This window comes from Bactrocera dorsalis, chromosome 3 (assembly GCF_023373825.1).
Source record: "Bactrocera dorsalis isolate Fly_Bdor chromosome 3, ASM2337382v1, whole genome shotgun sequence".
Classification (NCBI taxonomy): Eukaryota; Metazoa; Arthropoda; class Insecta; order Diptera; family Tephritidae; genus Bactrocera; species Bactrocera dorsalis.
Genome location: NC_064305.1, coordinates 72,928,279 through 72,954,297, shown reverse-complemented (window position 1 = coordinate 72,954,297; position 26,019 = coordinate 72,928,279). Strand labels below are relative to the sequence as shown.

The 26,019-nt window shown below is 37.4% G+C and overlaps 4 protein-coding genes across 4 annotated transcripts; 1 reads left to right on the top strand and 3 right to left on the bottom strand.

The window, feature by feature from the left end:
- Positions 1 to 5,458: 5,458 nt before the first annotated feature.
- LOC105233506 (uncharacterized) lies at positions 5,459 to 18,315 on the bottom strand. Its single transcript, XM_049452741.1, has 7 exons — positions 17,895 to 18,315; positions 17,619 to 17,828; positions 15,158 to 15,280; positions 14,264 to 14,562; positions 10,606 to 11,005; positions 10,428 to 10,550; positions 5,459 to 9,833 (listed from the first exon to the last, which is right to left on the bottom strand). The coding sequence occupies exons 1-7, from the start codon at positions 18,036 to 18,038 to the stop codon at positions 5,676 to 5,678; spliced, it is 5,457 nt and encodes a 1,818-aa protein (XP_049308698.1). The 5' UTR covers positions 18,039 to 18,315; the 3' UTR covers positions 5,459 to 5,675.
- A 2,357-nt stretch (positions 18,316 to 20,672) lies between these two features.
- LOC105233505 (protein PTCD3 homolog, mitochondrial) lies at positions 20,673 to 22,976 on the top strand. The gene is made up of 3 exons (XM_011215608.4): positions 20,673 to 21,108; positions 21,168 to 21,563; positions 21,630 to 22,976. Exons 1-3 carry the CDS (start codon positions 20,785 to 20,787, stop codon positions 22,866 to 22,868), a joined length of 1,959 nt encoding a protein of 652 aa, XP_011213910.2. The 5' UTR covers positions 20,673 to 20,784; the 3' UTR covers positions 22,869 to 22,976.
- Positions 22,977 to 23,008: 32 nt separating this feature from the next.
- LOC105233504 (probable palmitoyltransferase ZDHHC24) lies at positions 23,009 to 24,224 on the bottom strand. Its single transcript, XM_011215607.4, has 2 exons — positions 23,838 to 24,224; positions 23,009 to 23,781 (listed from the first exon to the last, which is right to left on the bottom strand). The coding sequence occupies exons 1-2, from the start codon at positions 24,067 to 24,069 to the stop codon at positions 23,168 to 23,170; spliced, it is 846 nt and encodes a 281-aa protein (XP_011213909.2). The 5' UTR covers positions 24,070 to 24,224; the 3' UTR covers positions 23,009 to 23,167.
- Positions 24,225 to 24,382: 158 nt separating this feature from the next.
- On the bottom strand, positions 24,383 to 25,786 carry LOC105233503 (probable palmitoyltransferase ZDHHC24). The gene is made up of 3 exons (XM_011215606.4): positions 25,321 to 25,786; positions 25,147 to 25,251; positions 24,383 to 25,081 (listed from the first exon to the last, which is right to left on the bottom strand). Exons 1-3 carry the CDS (start codon positions 25,556 to 25,558, stop codon positions 24,507 to 24,509), a joined length of 918 nt encoding a protein of 305 aa, XP_011213908.2. The 5' UTR covers positions 25,559 to 25,786; the 3' UTR covers positions 24,383 to 24,506.
- Between the last annotated feature and the right edge of the window lie 233 nt (positions 25,787 to 26,019).

Genomic DNA, 26,019 nt, shown 5'->3' with positions numbered 1-26,019 from the left:
CTGCTCGTTTCGAGATGCCTCCTCGAATACTCTCAGAGCTGGAGTATTTTCATCCATTCGGATGAGATTACCTAGCCAGAGTAGTCGCTGTCGCATGGTATAGGTCACCGTTCCATCGACTGCCGTGAAATTCAGCCGTTGCTAATACGCAAAATAACATCAATGTCCGTAGAACTCATACGTGCAGGCGGGATGATAAAGTGACTTGTAGAACTTGGCTACTAAGTCCGTTACATAAAAATCCCTTTTCCATTCAAAAAGGAATGGATACAAAAAGAAACTCATTGAGCTGCTCACCTTACGTCCAAGCGTTTAATTCGAACCTGTTTTGTCAACAATTGTTCGCATGTGAAGGAAGCAATCGCCAAAGACATCAGCTTTGGCCGCTAAAATGGAATTGTGTTCATTCAAGACAACTCCACCCACGCATATCGATAGCGACTCACCAGATTGCTCCGGAGGCTTATCAAATGAGAAGTTTTTACAAAAAAACATCCAACTATGTAATTCGCGACGCCTAGACGTGGCCACAAGTGAAAATTAATATCGGTTTCCTGTTTAAAACGAAAACTGGTGATGTTTACAGGTGACGAAAACTCAGACTTAGACGCCACCAGCTTTTGAAATTCAACTGGCTCTTGAAATCCAAGTATACGCTAATAAAGAAGATCTGACGTTTTCGAGAAAAATTTAATTCAGCGATGAAAGTTCGATTTCTGGCTCAATGTGTAATCATCCGAAAACAGAATTGCCAAGCATTTGGGACGAAGAGCACAACCTAAAGTTCCGCAATCCCGTTTTCGAATTCAGGCCTCATCGTCCTCCAGTTACCAGTCGAAATGCACTAACCTGCAAAATGCCTTACGGATTTGTACCCAATTTTATACTTCACCGGATTTTTCCGGATCTTAGGTTTCAGGTCAAGAGATCTATTTTCTTATTTCCATATATAAAGAAGAACAAGAAAAGGTCATATGGTTTCTCTCTTTTGAAAATGGGGCGCCGAAGATCAATAAAAACGATCAGAAAACTGACAATGCAAAAGCGGTAATCTGACTTTTGCTTCTGACCAATGGAGTGTCTTTCTTTGAGTTTCAAAACGAAGGTCTTTCGACACGTGCTCAGTCTCTTTTCACGAAAGCTTGGAATCTATCTTTCTGCCAGTTCTGATACGGTTTTTGCTGAATTCGATTAATATTAATTTGGAACGCCGCAAAAATTGAAAGCGTTGGCTCGAATAACTTTTGAAAATCCGTCAACACTTCGAAGAAGCAGTAAGTACTCCTTATGTGTTATGGTGTTTTAGTGCAAGTTTTTACACAGAAAATTCTTCACTTCTGTCGGTATGAAACCGTAGATTTTTTTAGAAAGCATGTATTTTGTGAAATACCCTCTTCGATAGAGAGTATTGTCCACCCGACTCTTTCCCGCAGTGGCTTAAAAGCAATATTCCTGGTATAGCTGCAGTATTAATTTTGTCAGAAGTCCACATTTGAATCCATTGAATTACTACTGTTTGTGGTCAGAGTTGGAGGACATCGCTTGTCGAATATTCTTCTTTGTTGGCGTAGACACCGCTACCCCGGTAGATATCGCTGAATTATTCGTTCATTGGTGTGTTTTTTAAAAGGGGGGCCCCAAACACTACACACAACCATGGGGAGATAGGGTAATGATTCACCTTCTTAACTTTAGCTTGCCTTCAACTGGGGATGGCACCAGAGGACTAACCAGAGGACACTTGCTTTAAGACCGGAAGTCGTGGAGCTGTTTTAGCCATACGTAAAAGAATCTATTCTGGTCACTCTCGAGTGAATGGCGCAGAGATGAAGAACTTTCTCACTTGCCGAGAACTTCTACACAAATTTGAAGAGTCTTAAAAAACCTTTAGTTCGTCTTCAATATCAACCAGCGGGTTTGGCTGAAAGCAATGGGTAACCATTTTCGAATAAATTGCTCATTTAGTAAATGTTTTATTAAATAATTTATCTTTATTAAAAAGTATTATAGCTTCAGTTTTATTACGGACTTTAACAGAATTGCAAATACCAACTTCAAAAACGTACCTTAGGATATCTTAACTTTTACCGTAGATCTGCTAAATCTCTGAACCGAAACACATATTGTTGCTTTCTTAACAAAGACGAGTTTTTATCTAATATGAAGGAAAAGTCTTTTGGATTTCACCACTTAGGAAAACCAGTTGAATATCAGAATACGATAGAACGAAGAAGAAGTTAACAACTAAAGGTTATTAATTAGATTCATTTTTTGAACTTGTAGCATTTATAAACTTTTTGGACTTCGCTAGGCTTATACACTACCTTTTTCTAAAATATCTCTCTCATGACGGATTTGCCCCAGAAAAAACTTAATAGTTAGTCATTTAACGCTCCCGCCAGGGGTTGCCTCCATTTATGATATCAAATTAAAAGGAGTGACCCCGTTAATGTGATGCCATAAGCTTGGCAATTATGCCTAATTTCAAAAGAGTGATCGCACCTACCCACAAAATAATTTACAAACCTATTGGTTGGGGGGAAATTTAATGAAATTGTAAACAGGATACTTTACACAACAACCCAAGCAGATGACAATGTGTTTCATTGTAATTAGCCTAAGCCAAAAGGGAAACAATAATAATAATATCAACAGCAAACGCAATCGCAAAGAACAAGTGGCCACGGCCTTAGGGACCTTGTGACTTTTTCGGACTGTAAAGTAATTGCATTAAAAAGCCTTTTGCCACCTTAACGGACTTAAATGATGTAAAATATTGGTTTGATTTAATTGCCACAGCAGCTGAAAAGTCAAATGCTGTGCAACATATAAATTTATTTTATACATATTTTTTATTCCTTTTCACCATAAAGATTTTTATGAATCCTGCGGGTGTCTGCCGATTTACAACCTGTTACAAAATTTTTATGTGCAACATTTCCAGCAGGCTGTGAAGGAAGTCATGTCATAGGACATAAATGTGGCGTGAATGTGAAATGGATATAAATACACATACATATAAATGAATACATATGCATGTGTGTAACATATTTTTCGTAATCTCTTGCAATATAGACCTGAACGGGAACGGCTTCCGCCTAATATCCCACACACTTACATACATACTCTTCGTGTATGTTTTCGTACCCAACTCATTACTTTCATAGGGTATTAATGTCTTTCGGGTTGTTTTGCGCACTCGTTGTTTTTGTTTTTCCTTTTTTTGTGTTGGTTAGGCACTTGTTTGCCCTCCAAGGGCTCTTTTTCATTTTTTAGACCTCCGCTTGTCTGACCTCGTACCAGCCAGGCATCGATAAGTACTTGTCTTTATGAGTGGTTGTTATGGTCATCATGGCCCTATGTGTGCATTAGGCAAATATCTTTGTATGCACAACATAGTCATCTGCCTGCTTTTACGGTTAATCGTTTAACTCGAGCTCTACGCACTGGCATCCGGTTACATATTGATGATTTGACCGTCATCTGAATTTCATTCTCACACCCTTCGCTATTTGCAATTCAAGCCGAAATTGTGTTGGTTTTGTGTTTATTGTTTGCAACTCGGAAATTATTGTCAAGGCTTTTGTTATCAGCTTTCATGCGTTACTCTCAAACCGTTTATGTTTCGCCTTCGCATAGGTGTGTATGTATTTGTATGAATTTGTAAATATTTTTTTTTTTATTTTACGCCCAATGTTTGGTCCACTGTCGTTTAAGGACACTCGAATTGGTAATGCGTTGGAGTATAATTGAAAACGTGCCTACAAAAAGGGGTTGCAATTATTGTGAGGAGCTTGTTGAAAGTTCGGGAAATGTCTGGGGGTCAGAAGAGGCAAAAAAAACGCCAGATTTTTCAATCAGAAATACAAGATATATTGAGATAACTCAATTCTTAAGTTGGGTTGGGTTCGATTAGCACAGAATGAGCCATTTTAAAGCACTATGATCAGACTTCTATAAACTTGCTATCTTATTTTAATTTTGCTCTGAAACAACTTTGTCCTTTCGATAAACTACTTATGTATGTCCGCTCTGCTTTTTATGGACAGCCATTCAAGGTTTGGTGCCCGATGTTCTCCACATATTCTCTGTCTGGTTTGTGCTAGAGCTGTACATACACAATGAAAATGGAAATCTGTTTCCTTATTGACATCTCGTTACCCCTTAGAGGTTAAAAGGTCATCACGTGCGCGGATCAGGCATTCTTGAATTTCTTGACGATTAGTGCAGCTAAAATTAGCTACGACTTCGAAGGCCTCAAGTTGATGCTTATACCCGCCAGGAATACCTAAAGAGGCCTCGTACTCGCATTCTACACCGTTATTCATCCTCAAAAAGAGGAAGTCGCTACCTTGGTGGAACGGTAACCTTAAAAACCTAAGGACCCAACTTAGATAAACCTTCATATATTGAAGAAATATATTATTTAAAGACCAATGGTTCAGCGAGGCACTCCTCAAGGAGGATACAACAATTTCTCTGTCCACCACTGCTAAATATCTGGGGGTTGAAATCGAAATTAAACTAAATTGGAAGATTAACTTAACCAGCTAAGTAAAGGTTAATCAGACTATATTCCCTCAAGGTTAGATTACAATAGCCATTTCCGGGTGAAGATACACTTCGAGTCCAAAATGGACTGCGGAGTGGTTGCGGGTGTATACTCCGATAAACACGAAATCTCACTATATCCGTCTACAAACCCAGCCAGCATCTTCCAAGTGGAAATACTAGGTATAAAGAACGCCTGTTATCCACTATTGGATAATTTCGGTTAACAGAGAGCAACCATATACACGGCTAGCCAGGCAGCACTGCTGGCATTGTCGACGGCACTAATTAATTCCCGAGTAATTGCAATTGCAGAAAGGCTTTAAGCTCACTGGGGAGTAAACTCCACATGTCATTAATTTGGGTTCTCGGCTACAGAGACAACATTTTCGATAATAAAAAAAGGAGACGAGTTGGACACACTTAGAGCCTCTATAGATGAATCCGAAGCGGAGTTGATACCATATCCGCTAGAAATGATCAAAAGACAGCTTTTTATTCACTATGAACAAGTAGGTCAGAGCAGATGGAAATCAGCAAATATGACCCAAATATAATAAGACTAGAATCAAGGACTTACTACATAGGTCCAGGAATGTTTTTTTCATACTTACTGCAACTATAACGGGACACTGGCCGTTTGGAGAACACGCGCTAAAAATGAGTCTGCCCTATATTCTTAAGTATGGTATCAATACAAAAAGGGATCTAATCGACATTGGCGATACCGTTTGCAGCCTCATACTACAGAAATAAGTTCTTCCCTTCTAGTTTCTTCTAGTACCATTATTTGCATAAGGAATATGCCATATTTATTATGTCTTGGTTGTCCAAGTTTTGCATTTTATAGGGTCTTGGACATTTTTTCTGGGTGTTACAAATTCCGTGGCAAGCCTAATATAATTTTTGTTTCACATTGATTACTTTATTTTTAGCAGTTTTATTGCACAATAATTACATCATAATATAACAATAGCTATTGTTAGATTTGGTTTATATTCTAAACAATAAGAAAAAACAACCCAAAATACTAATATCTTATATAAAAATGCCTTCTCATATATTTCACTGATCCACAAACTACGTTACCGTTAGTAATGATTTTGAAAGCTGGCAATAATCGATCACATAACACGCCCTCTAATATTGATACTTTGATCGGTCCTCCGCTGGCTACCACTTCTATGTGCTGTCGGATACGGTCTATCTCCTTTCCGACGTGGAACATGTGTGCGCTCTTCTCCAACTGTTGTTACTGGTGCAGCTGCTGCACTCAAAACTGGTGTAGGCGGTGCTGTTTGCTGTTCAATAAATATCGGCTTATTAAGCATATGTATAAGATGTTCCGGAATGGTATCTAAATCAGACATTGGTGTGTAGCCGAAAGTAGAAATCACCACATTTGCGGAGGGACCATGAGTACGTGGACTGTTTGTGGGTCGTCGTAGTGCGGGTGCTATCATATTACCTAACGGACGACTTGTGCCAACAAACAAAGGGGCGACGTTTTTCGGTTCCATGGGCGTATAACCAGTGATAATAATATTCGGCTGACCCGGTAGTGGTGTAGGTTCCATATCTATAATACCATCATTTATCATGGTTCTGTCTATAACATAACGTTTGCTTTTGGATGCTTCAAGCTTATTCTTTTCTTCTTTGGATGATTTAACATCACTTGCAGATAAAATGCTGGCTTCGGTGTGTGCAGCCCATGAGGGGTACGATTTTGCCATATCGTATGGCTCGGCGATTGATACTTTCTTGGTTGGTACCAATGCTTGTACGGGTTCACATAGCATCTGCGGTACTACGGATTCAGCCATATTTTCCATATTCAACGATTGCTGCGCTGTTAATAGCGCATTGTTCGACTCGGATTCTACAATCATTTTATCTGCTGAATTCTCAAGACCAGTAATAACGCTCGTTGAAGGTGTTATGAGTGTGCTTTGAAAAGGTTTTGTACTTTCCGTCATGCTATTTACTATAACAACTGGCGTCCCATCCTTATCTGGCAGTGTTCGCATTTTTAATAACATTTCCTTAATCCCATCGGACAGTGTGGTTGATTTAGTATCATCGGAACTTTCTTTGTTGACTTGCTTTACGGTTGCTGTGAGTATTTCGGCTAAAGGTCTCGCATCAATTTTTTCATCGGCATTACTAGTAATATTTTTGTTTAAAGCTCTATCTGTTACTTCTGAAGTTCTTGCTGATTCCATAAATTTCATCTTTAAGTCAGCTTTCCGAAATGGTTTAACTGAGCCGCATAACGGATTAGCTTCCGAAGTAACGGCGCTTAAAGACTGTAGCGCCTTTGCCACCGTACCAGCCAGTGGTAGAACATCTTTAACCGGCAATGATTGTGGTGTAGGTGCAGCTATATGCTGATGATTTGGCGGCGGTAGTGGAGGATGTGGAGGAGTCGCTGAAGTTAGTTCTTTACTAATATTATAGGACGGTGTTGGAGGTAGTGGAGGAGTCGCTTTACTGATATTATTGGATGGTTGTGGTGGAAGTAAAGGAATCGATGAAGTTAGTTCTTTACTTATATTATAGGACGCTGGTGGAGGAAGTGGAGGAGTCGCTGAAGTTAGTTCTTTACTGATGTTATAGGACGGTGGTCGAAAATTCGAGTTTGCAACATTCAGTGTTTGTAGTGCCTTGGCCACCAAGCCCACTTTTACTGGCACATCTGCAGTAATGGTGTCATCTGAACTACTAGTTGGCGGGGATGTTAGTTTTGGGGAGATATGAATAGTTTCAGTTAGCGTTTTCAAAGTGCTACTAACAGTACCTACTGCGGATTGTGGTGTTGCATGTTCAGGCGCGTACTGTAGGGTTGCATTTGTGCCTAGTAATGACGTTGGAGTGGCCAAAGCTTCGTCCATAGGAGGTGGTGTTCTGTTGGCCATATTATCGTTGTGTGCTTTCGTACCTCTTTTCTTTTTGTTTTTAGTTGTGGGTTTCTTCTCTACAACTAGTTTGGGCTGTTGCATATTGAAACTCTGTCCAGGTTTAGATGGACTAGTATCAAAGAATTTTGTTGGCTGAGGACTTCCCACAGTTTTGAAATTTTTTGTTTGAAATCGTGTCGGAGTTGGATATGTTTTCTGTTTACTTCTCGCTACAAAATTTTGACTTGCTGGCTTCATTTCTTTGTTAACTAGATTCGATGGATTTTTTGGTCTTGGTTTGGGTGACTTTGGAGGTTTCTGTTGCCAGCGCTCTTCATATCTATGCTCGTTTCCCATTTTCATCATTGTTTTTGATTTCACTACGATAACTGTTGGCTGTTGGAATTCATTTTGGCCTTCAGCCGCTAGTGAAGGAGTGTCGTGACCGCCTCCTTCAACTCTTAGCTGATTTCCTATATTAGGGACTTTTAATTGGTTTGTTGCACTAAATTTGGACGAGTGACGAATAAGTTTTTGTATGATATTTGTCGATGAATCAGAACTTTCGACCATCGTTCCTACCGAATCGCTTTTCAATTTTTGAATTTTTTTATCTAGACGTTTAGCATTCGGGAAAAGCTTTGTGTTCGCTGTTAAATTTTGTATGGCTTTTGATACATTTGACGTATTTGGCACTTTTTTACAACGAGCTGGAACAATGGACCCTTGAGAACGATTAGAACAAGGCGATCTCGTGCCACTTGCAAATAATCCACCGCTATTCAATTTCTGTGTGAGTTTGCAAACTTTAGATTCTGGCGCGAGAGATTTTCTTCCCGGTAATGACCTCAAATCACCTGATTTCTTACGTAAAAGCTTCACTGTGCTTTCGACGGCAACGTCGGTTTTGGGCTTCACACTTTTTTTCTTGCCCAACCGTTCGTTTGGTTCAGCCGTTGGTTTGCAATTTACCAACCTTGTGGTAGGTGTTGTCTTTGCTCGCGGATTTGTTTTTGGTATTAATAATTCCGATGGTGGTGGGGGAAATTCTTCATCTTGTGAGTAATTTTCTGGTGATGGTGGTGGTGCAGGTAACAGTAAATTGGGCGCGACGACACCACGAGTATAACTCAGAGCTGCTTGTTGACCATTAATCGGTAGACCCTCTGGTAGTAGAGTGTCTGTTGGTTTCAATTTCGTAGTGGCGTGATTTTTTGCACGGCTGTTGGATTTTGTGGCAGTTATGGGTTTCTGCGACACCTTATAGGGCTCCCTCGAATTACAAGCGGCTATCAATGGAGAAGCTTCAGACAGGTTTCCGATATTGGAGTTCATACCATTTATTATTTCCATTTGTATGGTTTCCGAAGTTTTCGGTGAGACCTTTTTGGTGTCGTTCGAATTAATACTTGGTTTTAATGGGTCAGCTGCTGGCGGTTGTAATATAATTTCATTTTCTTCAATATTTCCCAGAAGAATTGTTGACTCAACCCCACCATTTAAACGATTTAACTTGTGTGCCTGGCTGTGGTTCATTAAATCATTATTCTCAAAAGCTTTCATTGTATCCTCAGATGCTTCAGTTGCATCGGGTTTTTGTACATTTTCCGCGATATTAGTTAAATCTTGCGAATTTTCTACCTTCGATGGCAAATATCGTTTACGCCTGGGTGGCACTGGTGGTCTCTCCTTATGCGCACCGCCTAAACTTCTATCTGTCAAAATGGGTTTCTCATCTTTTGGCGTTTCAGAGAAGGCACTCAATTTTTCCATGTCATTCAAAACAGTAACAGATGTTTTCGATGGATTTGGTTCCTCAGGTATTGGCGGAGGCAAGACATTAGGTTCCGAAAATCGTGCTAGCTCCTTCTCAAGTTCTTCATTCAATATTTGGTTAATTTTCGTTTTGGCAATTTTATTGATTTCATTAACAATTTTTGGAGCCACGCCCTCTGTCAGCGTATTTGGTTGCATTGTTACATTTCTCTCGTCAGTAACTTCCATTGCAGGTTGTTCTTCTAAATACGTTATTTTACCGATATTATTTTTTATGCTCAAAATATCAAGTGTCGGTTCTGCTCCACTGACGGTTTGTATGCTAACGCTACAACGATCCGGACGTGACGGAAAGCCTGGTATTTGAGATTCGCGCAAGCCGGTGGTAAAACGTTTTATATCTGATTTGAATTGGAATTTTGCAAAATATTCGACAATTTGACGTTGCTTCTCAATGCCGAACTCGTTGATTTTCTGTATCGATAGTGAGCGCATGCGCCTATACCAATCATTCAATTTCTCCCATCTTTTGCGATCGCCATCTATCGGAAACATCATGTCCAAGGCACCAAGACAAGCGACAAAGGAAATGTCGGCGGCAGTTAACTATAAAATACAAACAGAATGAGAGAAAAGTGATAGATAACAGGCTCTTAAAGTGGAATGACAAAGCTCGAACAGAGAACTTAGCATCTTTAGAGAAGGTTTGAAAGAGGAGAGCAGATAGTACTCAGAGATAGACCCCCACTAAAAATACAAGAATATGTATGTGAATATTTTTTAGAACCTTTTTATGAATCTAGCAACATAATTTAATTAGAATATCTGAAAATGAGGCACCCCGGGTTAAGCCTTTTTCAAAATCAATGCCGGGATAAGGTTTTTTTCCTTCAAATAATGTTATATAATAATTATATAAAGAAGTATTTGGAAAGAACTCAGAATTTAAACAAATTTTCTCTCGTTTCTTTAAGAACTATCTAAAATAATTCAAATTTAACGATTATGAGACCCGAAAATCTTTCTATCTATGTCAATCGACACTAAGAGCCATTAAATGAAATCCCGAAAATGCTTTGAATATATCTAAAAATAATAATAGAACAACTTCCAAAACCTTACATCTGTCTTGTTAATTAGTCCTAAGGATCTCTCCTATTAAATCACACGTCCCCAAAGAGACCACACCGCTTCACTCACCACAGATCCCGCCATGAACTGGCTATCGCTCAGATACGCTTCCATTACATCATAGGCATGTTCCACCTTTTTTTGATGATAATCCACATCTGTTTGATAAATGGTTTTTCGCACTAAATCCGTCTGTAATACAATCATTGTAAACACGTAAAAGACAAGTAGACCACTGGGTACTTACCATCAAATGTCCATGTATACGATGCAATACTTGACTCTCGAAGAATAGGCGAGACAACACGCAACAATGCCGCTTGTAACATTTCAAAGCAATCAATTGATTTGCCTTTTCGTTGTCATTATTCTCACAAACATAAGAGAATATCGCATTGCCGGTGATGATGAGATCCTTGTGCACCATAGTGGGTACGGTGAGTGCTGGATTGATTTTCGCATAGGCCGGTTTCAAGTGTTCACCTTTGATCATCTCGACGGCGCGCAGCTCAATGTCGACATCCAACATATTCAAAATCATTAGAACGGCACGCGAATGCGGATTTATGTCGTCGTAGTACAAAATTGGACGCACATTATAATTACTGTTATTGGCAAACATTTTCGTGGAACGATTATAATTTGATTTTCAAAATTTCACGCAATTTTCACTTTTGCAATGTGATTAGATAAATTTTATTTTTGAGTTAAAGAAAGACGTTAAAAAACACTGACAATTTATTGTTTTTGCTGATGATTAGAAGAATTTTATACAAATCATTTCCAAAATGCTTGAATTTTGAAATTAAAGGAAAATTTTACACATGACTTTCACCTTGATTTGTAAAAAGAGACTGATTGTTGAGTTTACAGTTTTATTACATCGAAATGGAATTAGAAAGCAATGAGTTGTAGGAACAGTTTTCAAATGATTGTTACATATAAATTAGAAGATTGAGTTGTAAAGGGTGATTTTTTAAGAGCTTGATAACTTTTTTAAAAAAAAAAAACGCATAAAATTTGCAAAATCTCATCGGTTCTTTATTTGAAACGAGTGAAATGAATCGGTTGGAAATGATGTAATTCACAAGAATTATAGGAGCAAGATTGCGCCACCTCGAATGTGTCCCAGACTAAACAAAAAACAAAAAAAAACGAAGCTAAATACCCTTCACAGGCTCATTTCTGTTAGTAACTATGTGTCCGAAGTTTTCCCTCAAAATGGCCATAGAATCGCGAGCTGTGTGGCATGTAGCGCCATCTTGTTGAAACCACATGTCTTCCAAGTTCAGTTCTTCCATTTTTGCAACAAAAAGTTTGTTAGCATCGAACGATAATCGCCATTCACCGTAACGTTGCGTCCAACAGCATCTTTGAAAAATACGGTTTGATTCCACCATACAAAGAACTTGACTCCGATCATTCAGTTTGTATGGCAGCTATATGTTATAGTTGCTTCACCCAAATCGGCAATTTTGCTTATTTACGTAGCCATTCAACCAGAAATGAGCCTCATCGCTGACAAAATTTGTCGATAAAAAACGGATTTCCGAACACTGATTTTGGTAATAAAATTCAATGATTTGCAAGCGTTGCTCGTTAGTAAGTCTATTCATGATGAAATGTCAAAGCATACTGAGCATCTTTCTCTTTGACACCATGTCTGAAATCCACGTGATCTGTCAAATACTAATGCATGAAAATCCTAACCTCAAAAAATCACCCGTTATTTGAAACGAGTGAAATGAATCCGTTGGAAATGAACAAGAATTATAGGAGCAAGATTGCGACACCTCATATGTGTCTCAGACTAAACAGAAAAAAATAAGAGTAAAATCTTCGCGTCAACTCTATCTTTATTGTGCATTATATAATATATGTATGACCGCATTAACATCAGAAAGATATACTTGAAATGTGATAAATAAGAGAGTCGAGGCAATAATACTTTGATTCTTCTTTTTTAGGAGTGAACTCTATTAAAATATTAACTCTACAAGTTAGATTTGATGCTTAGCTGAGCTTTTACTTTCATTTCAGATAAGAGTTCTACTCTGTTCTATTCTACTTTAGAGCAATCTTACCTTTAGTTTCATGCCACCTTCAATTGGATGTAAAAATTGTTTGTCAGAAATACTCCCAGATTTGGCAATACCGGCTGAGGGTTAATAGCTTTTTCTTTCTCCTATTTTGGTTGTTAAGGGAAGGAGCAATAACTGTGGTACATAGTGACTTAGCTAACCACTTTGACCGATATACCACATATACCTAATGGGATGACCTGATTTCAACCGCTCCTGGCGGCAATGTTTGTTTACGAATTTTTGTCGGATAGGCAATCTTCATAAGATACCGTCGTATTGAAGTCGGCATGCACGAGTCATCGTATTCGCTACAGATGCACCTCATCCGGATCATTTGTGAAATCGGACGCCTGCATACTAATCCCCAACTCCGTTTCTATATTCTATATTTTCCTTGCGGGACCGCCAACAGGCATTTCTTCACAAATAGACGCTTTAGCCGGTTATCTCTATATCTACAAATTTTTCAATACTTTACAGTATACTACTTTACTGTAACTGCCAGAATACCAAAATGAGACTCCTGACTAACAGAATCACTAAATTACTATAGTCAATATTAGAGACATGAGACAATCGTCTCACGCAGAATACCGACATAGATCTTGTCTCTCTAATCCATCTCTCGCTCTTTCTCTGCCACTGTTTCCTTCTAAGTTCTATGTAGACTCTCGCGCTCCATTCTCTAACAAAGTTCCACACCTGTTGGGATCGGATTATGTGCGGTACTCTTTTCTAGGACTTGGCCCTTTCTAAGATGTTTTTCTAATTCCTTTCTTTCATCTTTATAACATAGACATAGAAAGAAAATGATACACGGGTTTTCACTCCCGCATCCACAAAAAGAGCAATTATGCCCATCGTCATGTCCATATTTGTATAATGCAGTCGTGCTAAGTCAGGGACCGCGTCAAGGAGTAGTCAGTTTTACTGTGATACCTCTCAACCTTCGCTTGCACGTTTCTCATTAGCGCATGTGGCCATCTATCTTTTGTCGTTTTGCCACTCATTGAGGCTAGTTTACCTGCATTGCTTCCTCTCTTCGTTAGTAAATCGTCTGCCAGTGCTTTTTGTTTCGTCGAAAATTCTTTTGAGCTCCATCTCCGTAATGTCTGATAGCATGATACCTGAAATAATTTCAATTCGTGTGACACAGTTCGGAAAGCACAAGTTACCCTGAGTGCGCTTAATCGAACTACTGATTTCGCCTTCACCGCATATGTTTTGTGCTGCAATGATGTTCTCCAAACAGCGGCGAAGTACATTGTATTAATACTGACTGGCTCACTTTTATCAGAAGAGCGCATCTGCTCCAACTATGTCCACCTATGTTAGCGTATATGAAGTAAAAACAGAACCATACCTTTTAACCAAGTTTTGCTCCAAATATTGGATCTACCCAAATTCATGCATATAAGAGACAAACCACGTCAAGTGGACCCTAAAAATTTTGCTAAATCACCGATTTTGCACACCTCCTGATATAAATATTTCGTCAAAAATTGAGTTTTTCATAAAGTTGACCGAAAGTTTCAAAATCATTAAAGTATGTAAGGTAAGGGGAATAGGAAATGAACGGAACCGATTTTATTCATATTTTACACCAGCCCACATTATCACCGAGAAACGCATATTTTCTAAGTTACTAAAATTCTGAAATTCGGTATCTAGAGTCTTGAATCAAACCTTTTGCAACCCACTTGAAATTATTCAATTAAAAATCTATGTAAATAATATTAATAACTTTAATTCACAATATATGTATATATGTATTTAAATATATTTGTTTACAGTTCTTCTATGCAAAAATTTGTTTACTACTTTTCAGCAGCATTTTCTTGGCTCTCAGTGTTTGCCTCTTCACTAGCGGCTTCTTCTCGCTGCTGCGTCACCTCTGGCGCCGCAGTCACGCTATTCGGAAATTTAAATTTACCAAATCGTTCGATGACAACACAAAGTTTTTCCAGTCCCGTCTGATTAATGTGATATACCGGCAGTGCTTGCATGCGCCCAAACCAATCGTTCAATAGAGGCCATCTATCTGCGGCGCCAGCAGCAATCGGAAACATTAGATTCACCGTACTCAATGTGGTCACGATGGAGATATCGGCAATTGTCATCTGCCGGGGCAACGCAGATTGTATGTACATACATTGGGATACATTGTAAATGCACATAAATAAGTTATCGTAAATAGTTGGTAAATATGTACATTTTATTTTAATGTGAATTTGTGTGTGTGAAGTGTGGGCATGAATTTGTGTAAATTTCGGTAACTGATACCCCAGTTAATCAAATGAAATTGCGGTTATTCTGATTGATCTTTCGTAATAAATCGGGAGAAATAATAATATTATAACAGTAAAGTGAAGGCTGCTAAGTGGAGTGAAGATAAACGTGCATTACTTTTAGCGAATTCATTTTTACATTAGGGTGCTTTAAAAAAACATTTTAAACTTTTTTCCAAAAATACATATAAATATTCTCGTAAAATATAAAATAATTAATACAGTAATTTAATTTTTTTTTTTAATTTTCAAAAACTGAATTTACTATTGCACTACGTATGCCCCTTAAGATAAAAAAAACTTTTTTAAAGTTGAATATATAAATAGGTAGCCCAATTTGTTCACACAAAAAATTAAAAACATTTAGAACAATTTAAGAATTTCTTACAGAAATTAAATACTAAATTAAAGATTTTTTGTTACTTACATGTTCACCTGCCATATATTTGTGCCGTCGCAAATACGTCTCCATCATATTATACGCCTCCAACAGTTTGCGTTCGTGCAAAGTTAAATCGACACTTGCGAAACCACCGCGCACTATACCGGACTGAAAATACGGTATAAAAAATCCAAAATAGATTACTATTAAAAATATTTATGTATATTCTACAATACTTCATAACACTTTACTACTTTATACTTAAAAATTTTTGACTACATATACATACAGAAGCTACATAAGTAATTTTACAAGGCGATCAAGGCAATCGTGTGACTATCGACTTTTGATTCATTGACTGAAATTTTAACCGAAAAGATAAAAGGAAGTGTTAAAGCGGGACTATTTTTCCTAAATACTAATGGACAAACAGACAAATATTGTTAAACTGGCTTAACTCGTTACCCTGACAATTTATTCATATAATTTATATATACATATATACTATATATAGGATCTCCGACGTTTCCTTTTAAGTGGTATAATGTTCGTAGAGTATACATAAATATCTCACCTAATTTTTTCAGCATTTCGGATACGACACACAGTTTTTGGAATCCAAAAAATTGGCCGAACCATGAACAAGAATACTACCAAAGATCGAAAAAATTACCAAAAAAAAGTTCGCTCACTTTAAATCAAATCCTCGAACTTCTAGTGGTATGAAATTTACTCATATCCAGTCAAAGCAGTTGAAGCTTGTTTTCAATCTTCGAGTTTTTCACTTTTCTAAGGGATATTTAGGACTAACAGTTAAAAATTCAATCCTAAGCTGTAGCAATTTTACGACGAAGCTGAGAAGATGTTAGAAAATTTGTATTTTAATCTGGGACCAAAGAATTCGTTCCGAAGTTTTCCTTTTTTCTTCCCTCCTCAAATTATAAAAGCTTGAAGACTGCGTGATAGAGATTTCGATGCTCATTTGACGCTTATTTAAAAATGTTTTAGGAACTTGGTGAAAGCTAAGAGAACTAACCAGGAAGTGTTGATTATAAATGAGTCTAGTAAAGTCTCGTTCTTGAACTCAAGCAAGAAAGATTGTTACTTTCAACTTTTCCAAGTATAAGTAAAACGACGAAGCTTAGAAGAGATAAGAATATTTATACGATGGCAGTTTTGAAAATGTATATAAAACTGCGACCAAAGAAATGACGACGATATTTTCCAAGTGCTTTTTGGTTCCACTTCAAAAAGGTCTCAGGTTATAAGGCTTCAAGCCTAACATTTCTCAAAAAATGTTATTTACTATGTTGGTAGGACTGTCCTTAATTACTGTACCAAATATTGTATAAGCACGATCTGTCGACTAGGTTGTTTATATCAGCTGTTTAAGTCGGTACACCACAGTAGTGCTTTGCATTTCTGCATTAGATAAAAATATCGAAGAAAGAATTTGTCTCAAATTTTGTATTTCTAACCGACTTTCGTGAGCGAATTCGTTGCGAAGGTTAGAAAAGACTTACGGTGATTCAGTTTTATTAAAAACATAAGCCTAGGAGCGGTACAAGCCTTCAAAGACGGTCGACAAATCGTTAAAGACACGCTTCGTTCTGGACGACCTTTGATCTCTTTAACTGATGAAAGTATTAAAAAAGAGAAGGATATGGTGCTTGAAAATTGTCAGGCAAGTGATAGAGAGATAGCTAAAGGTTCGACATCTCTCGCAAGTTCGCTCGATTGATAAAAGAAATTTCGCTGAACCAGCTGAAGGCTATAGCAAAAAATGCCTAGAAAAGTGTTTAGAGGACTGGAAAAACTGTTGGTACTTATATCTTGTGCGGATTATTTTGAAGGCAACAAAATAAATACTGATAAATAAATAAATATTTTGCGTCTTTTCCGTCTTTCTTTTGCCATTCTCCGCCTGTGGACGTAAAGTGTTTTTCTTTCCTCTACAATTTTTTAAAGTTTCCATTTCAAAGTATATGTATGATAAATTGAAAGTGTCTTCATATAACTTTCACCAAAGCGACACTTGAACATGAAAATCGATTGGTTTTAACTTTTTAATCTATTGAAAATTACAGCAGCCATAAAGCATGTACTATATGCATGTCACCACGCTGCAAATTGAAGGGGGAGAATTTAGAAAACTTTTGTGGTTTAGTGGTTTCGCAACGTTCGAAAATCAATCAAATTGATTAAAGCCTTGGGTAAATTTAGTTCTAAATTATTTAAAACTGCTGAACTTAAAGCACTGTTACTAAACTGGTTGAAACGGAGAGTCTAATCGGTCGTTTAAAGTCATTGTAAATTTAGATTTTAAAATGTTTTTGTGAAAGATATAAGTACGAAAATGATATCTAGTAAAGTAAGTCCCGAATTACTAATTTCTAAAATTTTGTTAAAGAATTTTAACCAATATTTATTTTTTTTTTTTAATTTATAGAAACAGTTTTGAAAACTATTTTCATACGACACTATTTTACTATTTTTATCTACTCACCAAAAACTCACTATCTCTTCGGAAGAGCACCGTGCCCTCGAAAAAGAGCATATTCCACACTCGTATGCGCTCCTCATATGATAAAGGCCATAATTTTTCGTCTTCACTATCCTTCTCGAATTTCTCACAAAGGTGTGTAAGAATTATATGGCTGTCGGTGATGACCAGATTATCATGAACCAAAGTGGGCACCGTGTGATTCGGATTCAGCTGAGAGTTCAATAAAACAAGTAATTAACAACAAAAACACGTATTCATATCACATTGGTTTTTCACCTCTAAGAATGATTTTTCCAATTGACCGCCCTTAAACAAATCTACATATTTATATTCCACATCCAACTCCAACAATTTGATAAGCATCATGCAGCTGCGTACTGGCGGGCTGACATCGTCGTAATACAATACCAACTTGGACATTTTATCACTGATATGCAACGCAGAGTAAGAACGAAAGAAAATAAGCCGAAATGAGTTGATCAGCCGAATTTTAATGCTTATGCGATTTGAACGCGAGGAAGACTAACTTCAGCGATGCGTTGAGCGGCGCTTTTAAGCCGCACTTGAAGGTGCGACAAATACATACATGTGTGTGAATACATACAATACACACACACATAATCGTAATATATAACTATTTACATATATATGTATGTAACGTTTCTATATATGTATGTATGTGCATAAACCGGCATTATTTTGCAAGGGTAATTGGATCTCCTACTGTGACTTGAAGATGCTTCCAAAGTAGTTTATAAATGATTTTGATTTTTCTGTACATAGTCTAAACCTGTTTTTGTTGTTGCAGCGGCAAAATAATTTCCAGGAATGGTGTCGAGTTGATAATCCTTGGCCGGGTAGAAATTCGAATCTGTTCTGGTTACTTAGACCCGACTGTCGTGGGAACGGAGTTTAAGCCTCAAGTAAACACTTGTTGAATGAAGGTTAAGGAAAATTAATATTAAGGACAATGTTGGATGATCTTCCGACTACGGACGGACAACGGTAAAATTTGGTTTGTATGGGTAAAATGTGATTGTATCCGGTACCGAAGTTTCTATACACGAACAATCTGTTTTAATCGTTCAATTTGTACGGCCCGTTTGGGTGGCAAGATAAGTTCTCATCGACGTCATCCCGGGAAATGCGTTCTGTTTCCTTGGAGTCGGGCCTTAGGGAGAAGGATGTTAGATGTGTAGGATTAGATGGGCATGCAAAAAGGTGGTCATGCATATGTCCAGTATACGTATACTTGGTATGTCGACATATACTTCGTATGTCGAGGTCGATTCTGGATAAGTAGGAGTTTAACTTGCTACAGTATCCAGAACGAAGCTACGCAAGGTTCACTCTAGATTCTTGCGGCAACTCGAGATCGTCATCCGCAATGGGTAGTGGTTTGATTCCAAGTACGCCATGCACTGAAAGAAAGTCGATGAAGATGTTAATGGCTACACTTTGAATAGGGATCAGTGCATATGTGAAGTTTGTGGTTTTGTGTCTAATGTTAAGAAAAAACTCTTGATTTCAGCGAAAACTTCCCCCGCGGGACTGCTGGGAGAGGATTTATGTTCCTTAACGGCCTCACTGTGTAGGTGTTCGATCGAATACATCAAGAGCCATCCGGTGTGCAGTGCTCTGGAAAGTCTGAAGCTTCTTCGTGTGCTTTGCACTGCATGTATTGGTGCAGCGTAGTTAAAAACCGACCGTCCAATCGCCTTGTATATTGCCAACAATGTTTCTTTGTTTTTTCCTCATGTGCTGCCGGCTAACGACTTTAGGTTGCGGCTCTGTACTTTCCACTTACCGCGGTCGTATGGGGAGTGAAGGAGCACAGTGTTCCACCTAAAAACTTAAGAGTATTGACAGATGTATTTTTAACGTCATCGACTGTAATGTTAAGGTCTAGTCAAGACTCCTTCGTCCAGTTTGTGAATATCGTCGCTCCGGATTTAGTGAGAGAGTGTGTTAGGCTACTTGTAGAGAGAGAAAAGATTGGAGTGATAGCGGTTTTCTTTTGAGCACATGTCCTCAATTCCATTGCTCCACAACAATACTGTGCAATCAGCAGCGCACGGGATGATAGAAATTCCCTCTGGTTGTTGAGAGAGTTTCGAAATTGTAGAATTGAAACAGCAACGAGAAGAGCACATCACCCTGCGGAATATCTGTTTAATTCTTCTCAATTTGGAATTTTTACTTCGAAACCGCACGGGTAATTACCGAACGCTCAAGTAGATCATAGTCCACCTCTTCAATCCTGGAACGAGCGTGGTTTGTTCAATTGTGATTGAGAGTATTATGGTTTTTGGTTGAGGCCATAGACTATTCCACAAGATGTTGTGGTGATGCTGGACACTTTGCGGAAGCCATGCTGGTGGTCTGCTAGACTCAAGAGGTGAGTGAATATCGGGAATAGCAAGGCTTCACTACACTTGACGGATTTCCCAGGATTCAGTAGTGGAACCACTCTTCCAACTTTCCACACATCGGGTATTTAAAGAATGGTCAGCAACAGGTTGAGAACCTTGATTAAGTAACTTACTCCCGTGGAGTCTAGGTGCTTTAGTATCAGCTGAGCTACAGTGGTCCGTTATCGACGCCCCGGACAAAGTATAGGATCCTGTGGGAGAAAAGGAAGAGTGAGAAATATCCCAAAAACTAAAACACGATTTTGCGATTTGGCATATACTATACATATATAGTACATATGTATATATTTCATAGACGTTTCAACGTTTCTTGTGCGATATTTAAGGTAGTATTGTTATAAATATATTATTAGCATAAATGTACATATGTATATGTATGTAAATATTTCTACAAATGGTCTGTATACTGTTAACTAACATAAAATTAAAGAAAAAAGACCGTAAATATTTAAAGACGATACGGTTTATGTACTATTTTGCTATATACCCTTGATTATCAATTATTCCTTTTTTATTTTCAAAAAAAAAACATCATAATATAAAAAACCAAAAGTTTTTCAATGTAAACTCACCATAAACACTGCTCAGCTGTTCAGCTGTCAAAGGAACATCAGGGCATGACATAACCTTTTAATTTTTACTTTTCCGATACTTGCGCGTATTTTCTCGTAACAATAGTAATTTTAACAAATTTTAAATAAATATAATAATTATTCAGAATACAATAACAAACGATGTATTTAACGCGTCGGTTACCACGACTTTGCACAGGCACATCACAGTTGCTTGCCACCAGCTGCGGAAGATTCAATAGCAAAGTAGCTGCGTCAGAAGATCGCATTGAAATACCGAACCGGGTACAACGTTCTCCTACTGACATATTAAATGCATTGGCTAGCACAGTAGGACGTGATCCTACGGCACCACATTATAAATATCATGACGATCCCTATTTAATACCAATGTCCAATGTGGGTAAGCGTACATTTGCTATGGCACAAGAGGCCGGACGTAAAGCTGCTAAGTTTATAAAGGAAGAACATCGCGACCTTTTTAAGGTAATATTTACGGTATAATTATTTAATTTTTTATATTATTCATCCAATTTGTTTTACAGCACCAAGAAGCTCAACCGTCTATTGAAGCATTTGCACCACAAATGGTATTCACAGAGGAATCCGATGTTAATGCTGATACATTGCAAAACTTAATTCGACACTCCCAAATAACCGATGCCATAACAGTATACAATTTGATGAAGCAAAAAGGTATTGAAATCACCAACGACACAAAACAGCAATTACTAGAGCTCATATGCTTTTATAACAATGAGGAACCATTGCCGGAAGAGTGGATTGAGGAACGTTGGTTTAAGGCAAACGCAGATGCACGTGAGCGCAATCGTAAAACTTGGAAGGATGGCGAACTAGCTGAACAGCTTTTCGGTGAAATAGAACCAAAAACTGCGCAATCGTATGCCGCACTTATAAGGGGCATGTCAAAGTATTTCCAAGTGAGTTTTGTGATATTTTTTTAAGCATAGAATGAGTTTAATTAATTTATAACATTTACATAATAGGCTGAACGCGCTTATGCACTACTACAAGAAGCCACAGAGAAACAATTTGAGTTAGACACGCAAACCTTTAACGCCGTTATAAGTGTATCGAATTTTTTAAAAGAAACAGCGGATCAGCGTTGGGAGCTTTGTCGCGACTTACTTCAACAAATGGCTCATCAACATTTGCGTCCTAATTTGAGCACATTAAATGCGTTACTAGAAGTAGTGAGCACTTTCGGCAACTTCAAATTTGCACGCAGCTCCGCTCTAAAAGTACTAGCAGAATTCAAGCAATTGGAAATTGAACCAAGCCTAGGTACATACTACTATCTGTTGATTATATTCTGTCGAGAGCGAGGACCTGTTTCACACATCATAGTCGATATCTTGAATGAGATAAAGGGACGTGAATTTACTATACAGCATCCGAAGGACACATATTTCTTTGCTACCGCCATGGATGTGTGCCGCAATCACTTACATGACAAATCCCTAGCCAAAAAAATTGACGAATTATTACATACTGGGAACAATTACGATTTGATTGGTGATACTTATAAAGAGTCAGTATACTATCGACATTATTTCGCGCTACTCTGTCAGACTGAACCTATCGATGAGTTTATGAAGATATACGATTTACTTGTACCTAATGTGTACATTCCAGAACCGGGTATAATGGAAGAAATATTGAAAGCTGTCGAAATGAATGGCGCTGTCGAGCTTATGCCGCGCTTGTGGTCCGACATGGTGATTTTTGATCACATATCACGTGAAAGTTTAGTCACACGTACACTCCAAATATTAGTTGATAATCCTGCCCACGAAGATATACCTTCTCATCAATCTATACCCGATCAAGTGGGTAAAATCGCGTTGGATATTTATAAGAAAATTGCCGAACCCGAAGGACGGCGGCCAAAGGATTTGCAGTTTACAGGCAAAATGATCGGTGATATATTGATGTTGTTGGTGCGAAGTGGTGATTTTGAAAAAGCCAGCGAGGTGTTTACGCATATCGACAAAAACCAACATCGCATACCGGGCACACCTTCCGAGAAATGTCTTCAGGAATATGTTGACAGTTGTATTGAGAATAAGGCGCCTACAAAGGCTCTAACTTGTTTGCAATATGTTGTTGAAAATAATATGGACTCACAACCAATGGCTGAAAGAATCAACGCTGGTTTCACCCTTAACGAGGTACATTTATCGAAACTTAAATCTCTGGTTGGAGAAAACTTCGTAAGCAAGTGACTTTGTTAAAAAGGATGATCTGTAGTTATTTTATATTTAAACTAGTTTCGTAATAATTGAATACCTTTGTTGTGGCAATAAAGTTGTTACTTAAGAACAAATGTGAAATTTGGTGTTAACTGTTCATTAACTATATAAAATTATAGATAGAAATATTTTTATTAAACAAACACTGGTTTAAATCCACAAACAGTGTAAAATTCGATTCACGTAAGATAAATGCTTATAAAAATTCACATAATATACGGAATTAGACTAGAGATTCTTTACTTAGATTCGCATATGTCAATACTGAAGTTTTATCGACGCTTTTCCGTCTCGTCTATAACATTCTCCCAATGTATACCATCATGCGGTAATTCACTCTGAATGAATGGTGATATCCAAGTCAAGTGCATACGCTTGCCCAAAACCATTTCCAAATTTCGTCGTAAGCCAAGATCATACCGTTTCGCATCCCGCTCACAGTCCTTACCCCCACGTATTATAAAAGGAGCATGATAAGCGATAAGCACAATAGAATAAGCACTTGTAATTATATTCAGCATGTAGATGAGCAAATAAAAATTTTGCCACGAAACATCGAGGCAGAGCATAAACATTGGAAATACGATTTTGACGGCGGTAAACCAATTGACGTAAATCTCCGAATGTAGCCACCAAAAGTAGATACTATTATAAATGGCGGCATATGTGGCCCCAATGGCCAAATAAAGAACAAAGAAAACAAAATAACGATGATTTTGATGCCCAATACATGAACCAGTAAAGCCGCAATGATGATCCCGTTTGAGTATGCATGTATCACATATGTTACAATGCCAAGAACGCGGTGGAGCCAACATTTCACAAACCGAACAATATCGCCAATAGTGGCGTTGACGTTCATTTGTCGGTGGCATTAATACTACAGCTGCAAGAAAAGTATGAATTAATTTAAATGGATGATGTTTTCATGCACAAACTGACTTCTAGCACTTGTGTCTACCAACATGCATGCCAGCATATTCGCTTTCAAGTTAAATAGTAGGAATATTCCAAATAAGCATGTAAGCCAGTAGATTGTTCCATTCGTCGCATGGAACTCAGGGAGAACAACGGTCAACTCAAATACGAACGTTATTGGTACGAAAATTATCATCATTAAGCAACATCCAATATCGCGCAAAGCCCGTGGAAAAAACTTACGCCGCAGCCGCATATTTAATGAAATAAATTTAAAATGATTATTAAGCTTGTATTTTAAGAATTATTTAACACTTTTAAGTAATATAAACAAATATTTTCCATAGATTTTAGCCAATTTGCAACGAATATTCTTCTTCTTTTTCTGAATAATTTTATTCTACAAAACTAGAGTTGCCATAATATATATATTATTTGTATTTTACAGGTGCGTTTTGATTTTAGCCGGAAATAATCGAAAATAATAATATATCAATATAAATTATATATATATGATATTATAATATACATATTGATTTTTCAATATATTTTTAAGTAATATAATAATTATGTTTACCAAAAAAAAAAAACAATCAAACTTTTTATTCAACTTATAATGAGACGATATTTATTATGTTAGAAAACAACACTATAATGAAAAATATTTAACAATTATAAATTATGTTCAGGTATTTACTCCGAAAGAGTTCTACGTGTTCGACGTAACTTACGCTGTCTTTTATTTCTTTTTCGCGATAGCCTTACTAATGGCATACCTTCCTCATCATCCCAGTTCGCGCCATCTTCTAACAACTCACTGCTTAAAAAAGGCGACAGCCACACCAAATACATACGTTTGCCAAAAATTGAACGCAAATTAGTGTATAAATCTCTACCATAGGGATAATCTAAACGTCTTTCATACGAAGTACTTCCATTAATAATTGGTATCCAATGAAAGACCAATAGTATGGACGATAAAACAACCGCTACTACGTTCAGATTATAAAATATCAGTGGTACATTATCCCATATACCACCGTCAATTGTCATTAATATTGGGCAAATCATTTTATAGAGGCTGAGAATACGTCGAAATATTCTAGCGTGCACCCAAAACATGTAATATGTAAGGTAGCCGATAGATAATGCTGAACCAATAAACATATAAAACAGAAACATAGCAAAAAAACGAAAATTATAGTGACCGATGCAACAACCCGTGAATACACAATGATGATCACGTTTCAAAATGCATGTTTTGCAAGCTGAAATAGAACATATTTATTAAAAATGTAATGCTGTATTATTTATTATTTGTATATTTATTTACCTTTGCAGTGATACGATCTTGGTGGTACCAACCTTAAACAATGCTTACAGGTGTACCAGCCTTTGGTGTGTGGTTTTCGTGGAATTACCGAATCCAAGTTTATGGCTATAAACAATTTAGTATGATTTAATATTTTTTTTTCGTTTCACTAACAAGTCACATTATTGAATTTACCATCTACGCTGGTGTCCACCAGCATCGTAGCAATCATATTCCCATAAATATTTGTAAAAAAGAATACGCCCAATGTAAAAATGAAGTTATGCATAAACGTGCGCGGTGGATGTATAGCCGGTACAACAATAACTAAATCAAATAAGGCTATTGGCGGCATAAAGATTGAAATTAGCAAAAAACAAAAAATATCACACCATCGCCTGGGAAAAATATCTTTCCGTAACCTCATATCCATATTGGTTATAGTTAGTAATGTTTAAATGTTTTAAATAAATCAGTTTAGTTTATTTATCAGTATTTATGTTTTATGTGTAGCACAATTTTATATAGAAAATGCATCAAGAGCAACTGACTTAAGTAACAAGTTGTTTATTTGCCATAGACTAACTAACAAATAACAATTTTTGTATGAAAGAGAGCCGGTGACTGTTATCACGTGAAAAACGAAAAGATAAGTTAGCAAAGAGCGCAGATATTGTATGGAGCAGGTGGTCAGACAACACAACGTCATTATTTAAGCAATAACGGCTTTAAGCAACTAACAATATCTCAACTTTAGTGGAGAGGCAAACGTTAGAGTTAGAACACCAAATCCCGAAAGGTTGAAGTAAGGTCGGGATTTATTAGCTTAATTAAGACATAAAAAATAAGAAATTTAGAGAACTGCGCCACAGGACTCTTTTATTAAGTTTTCTT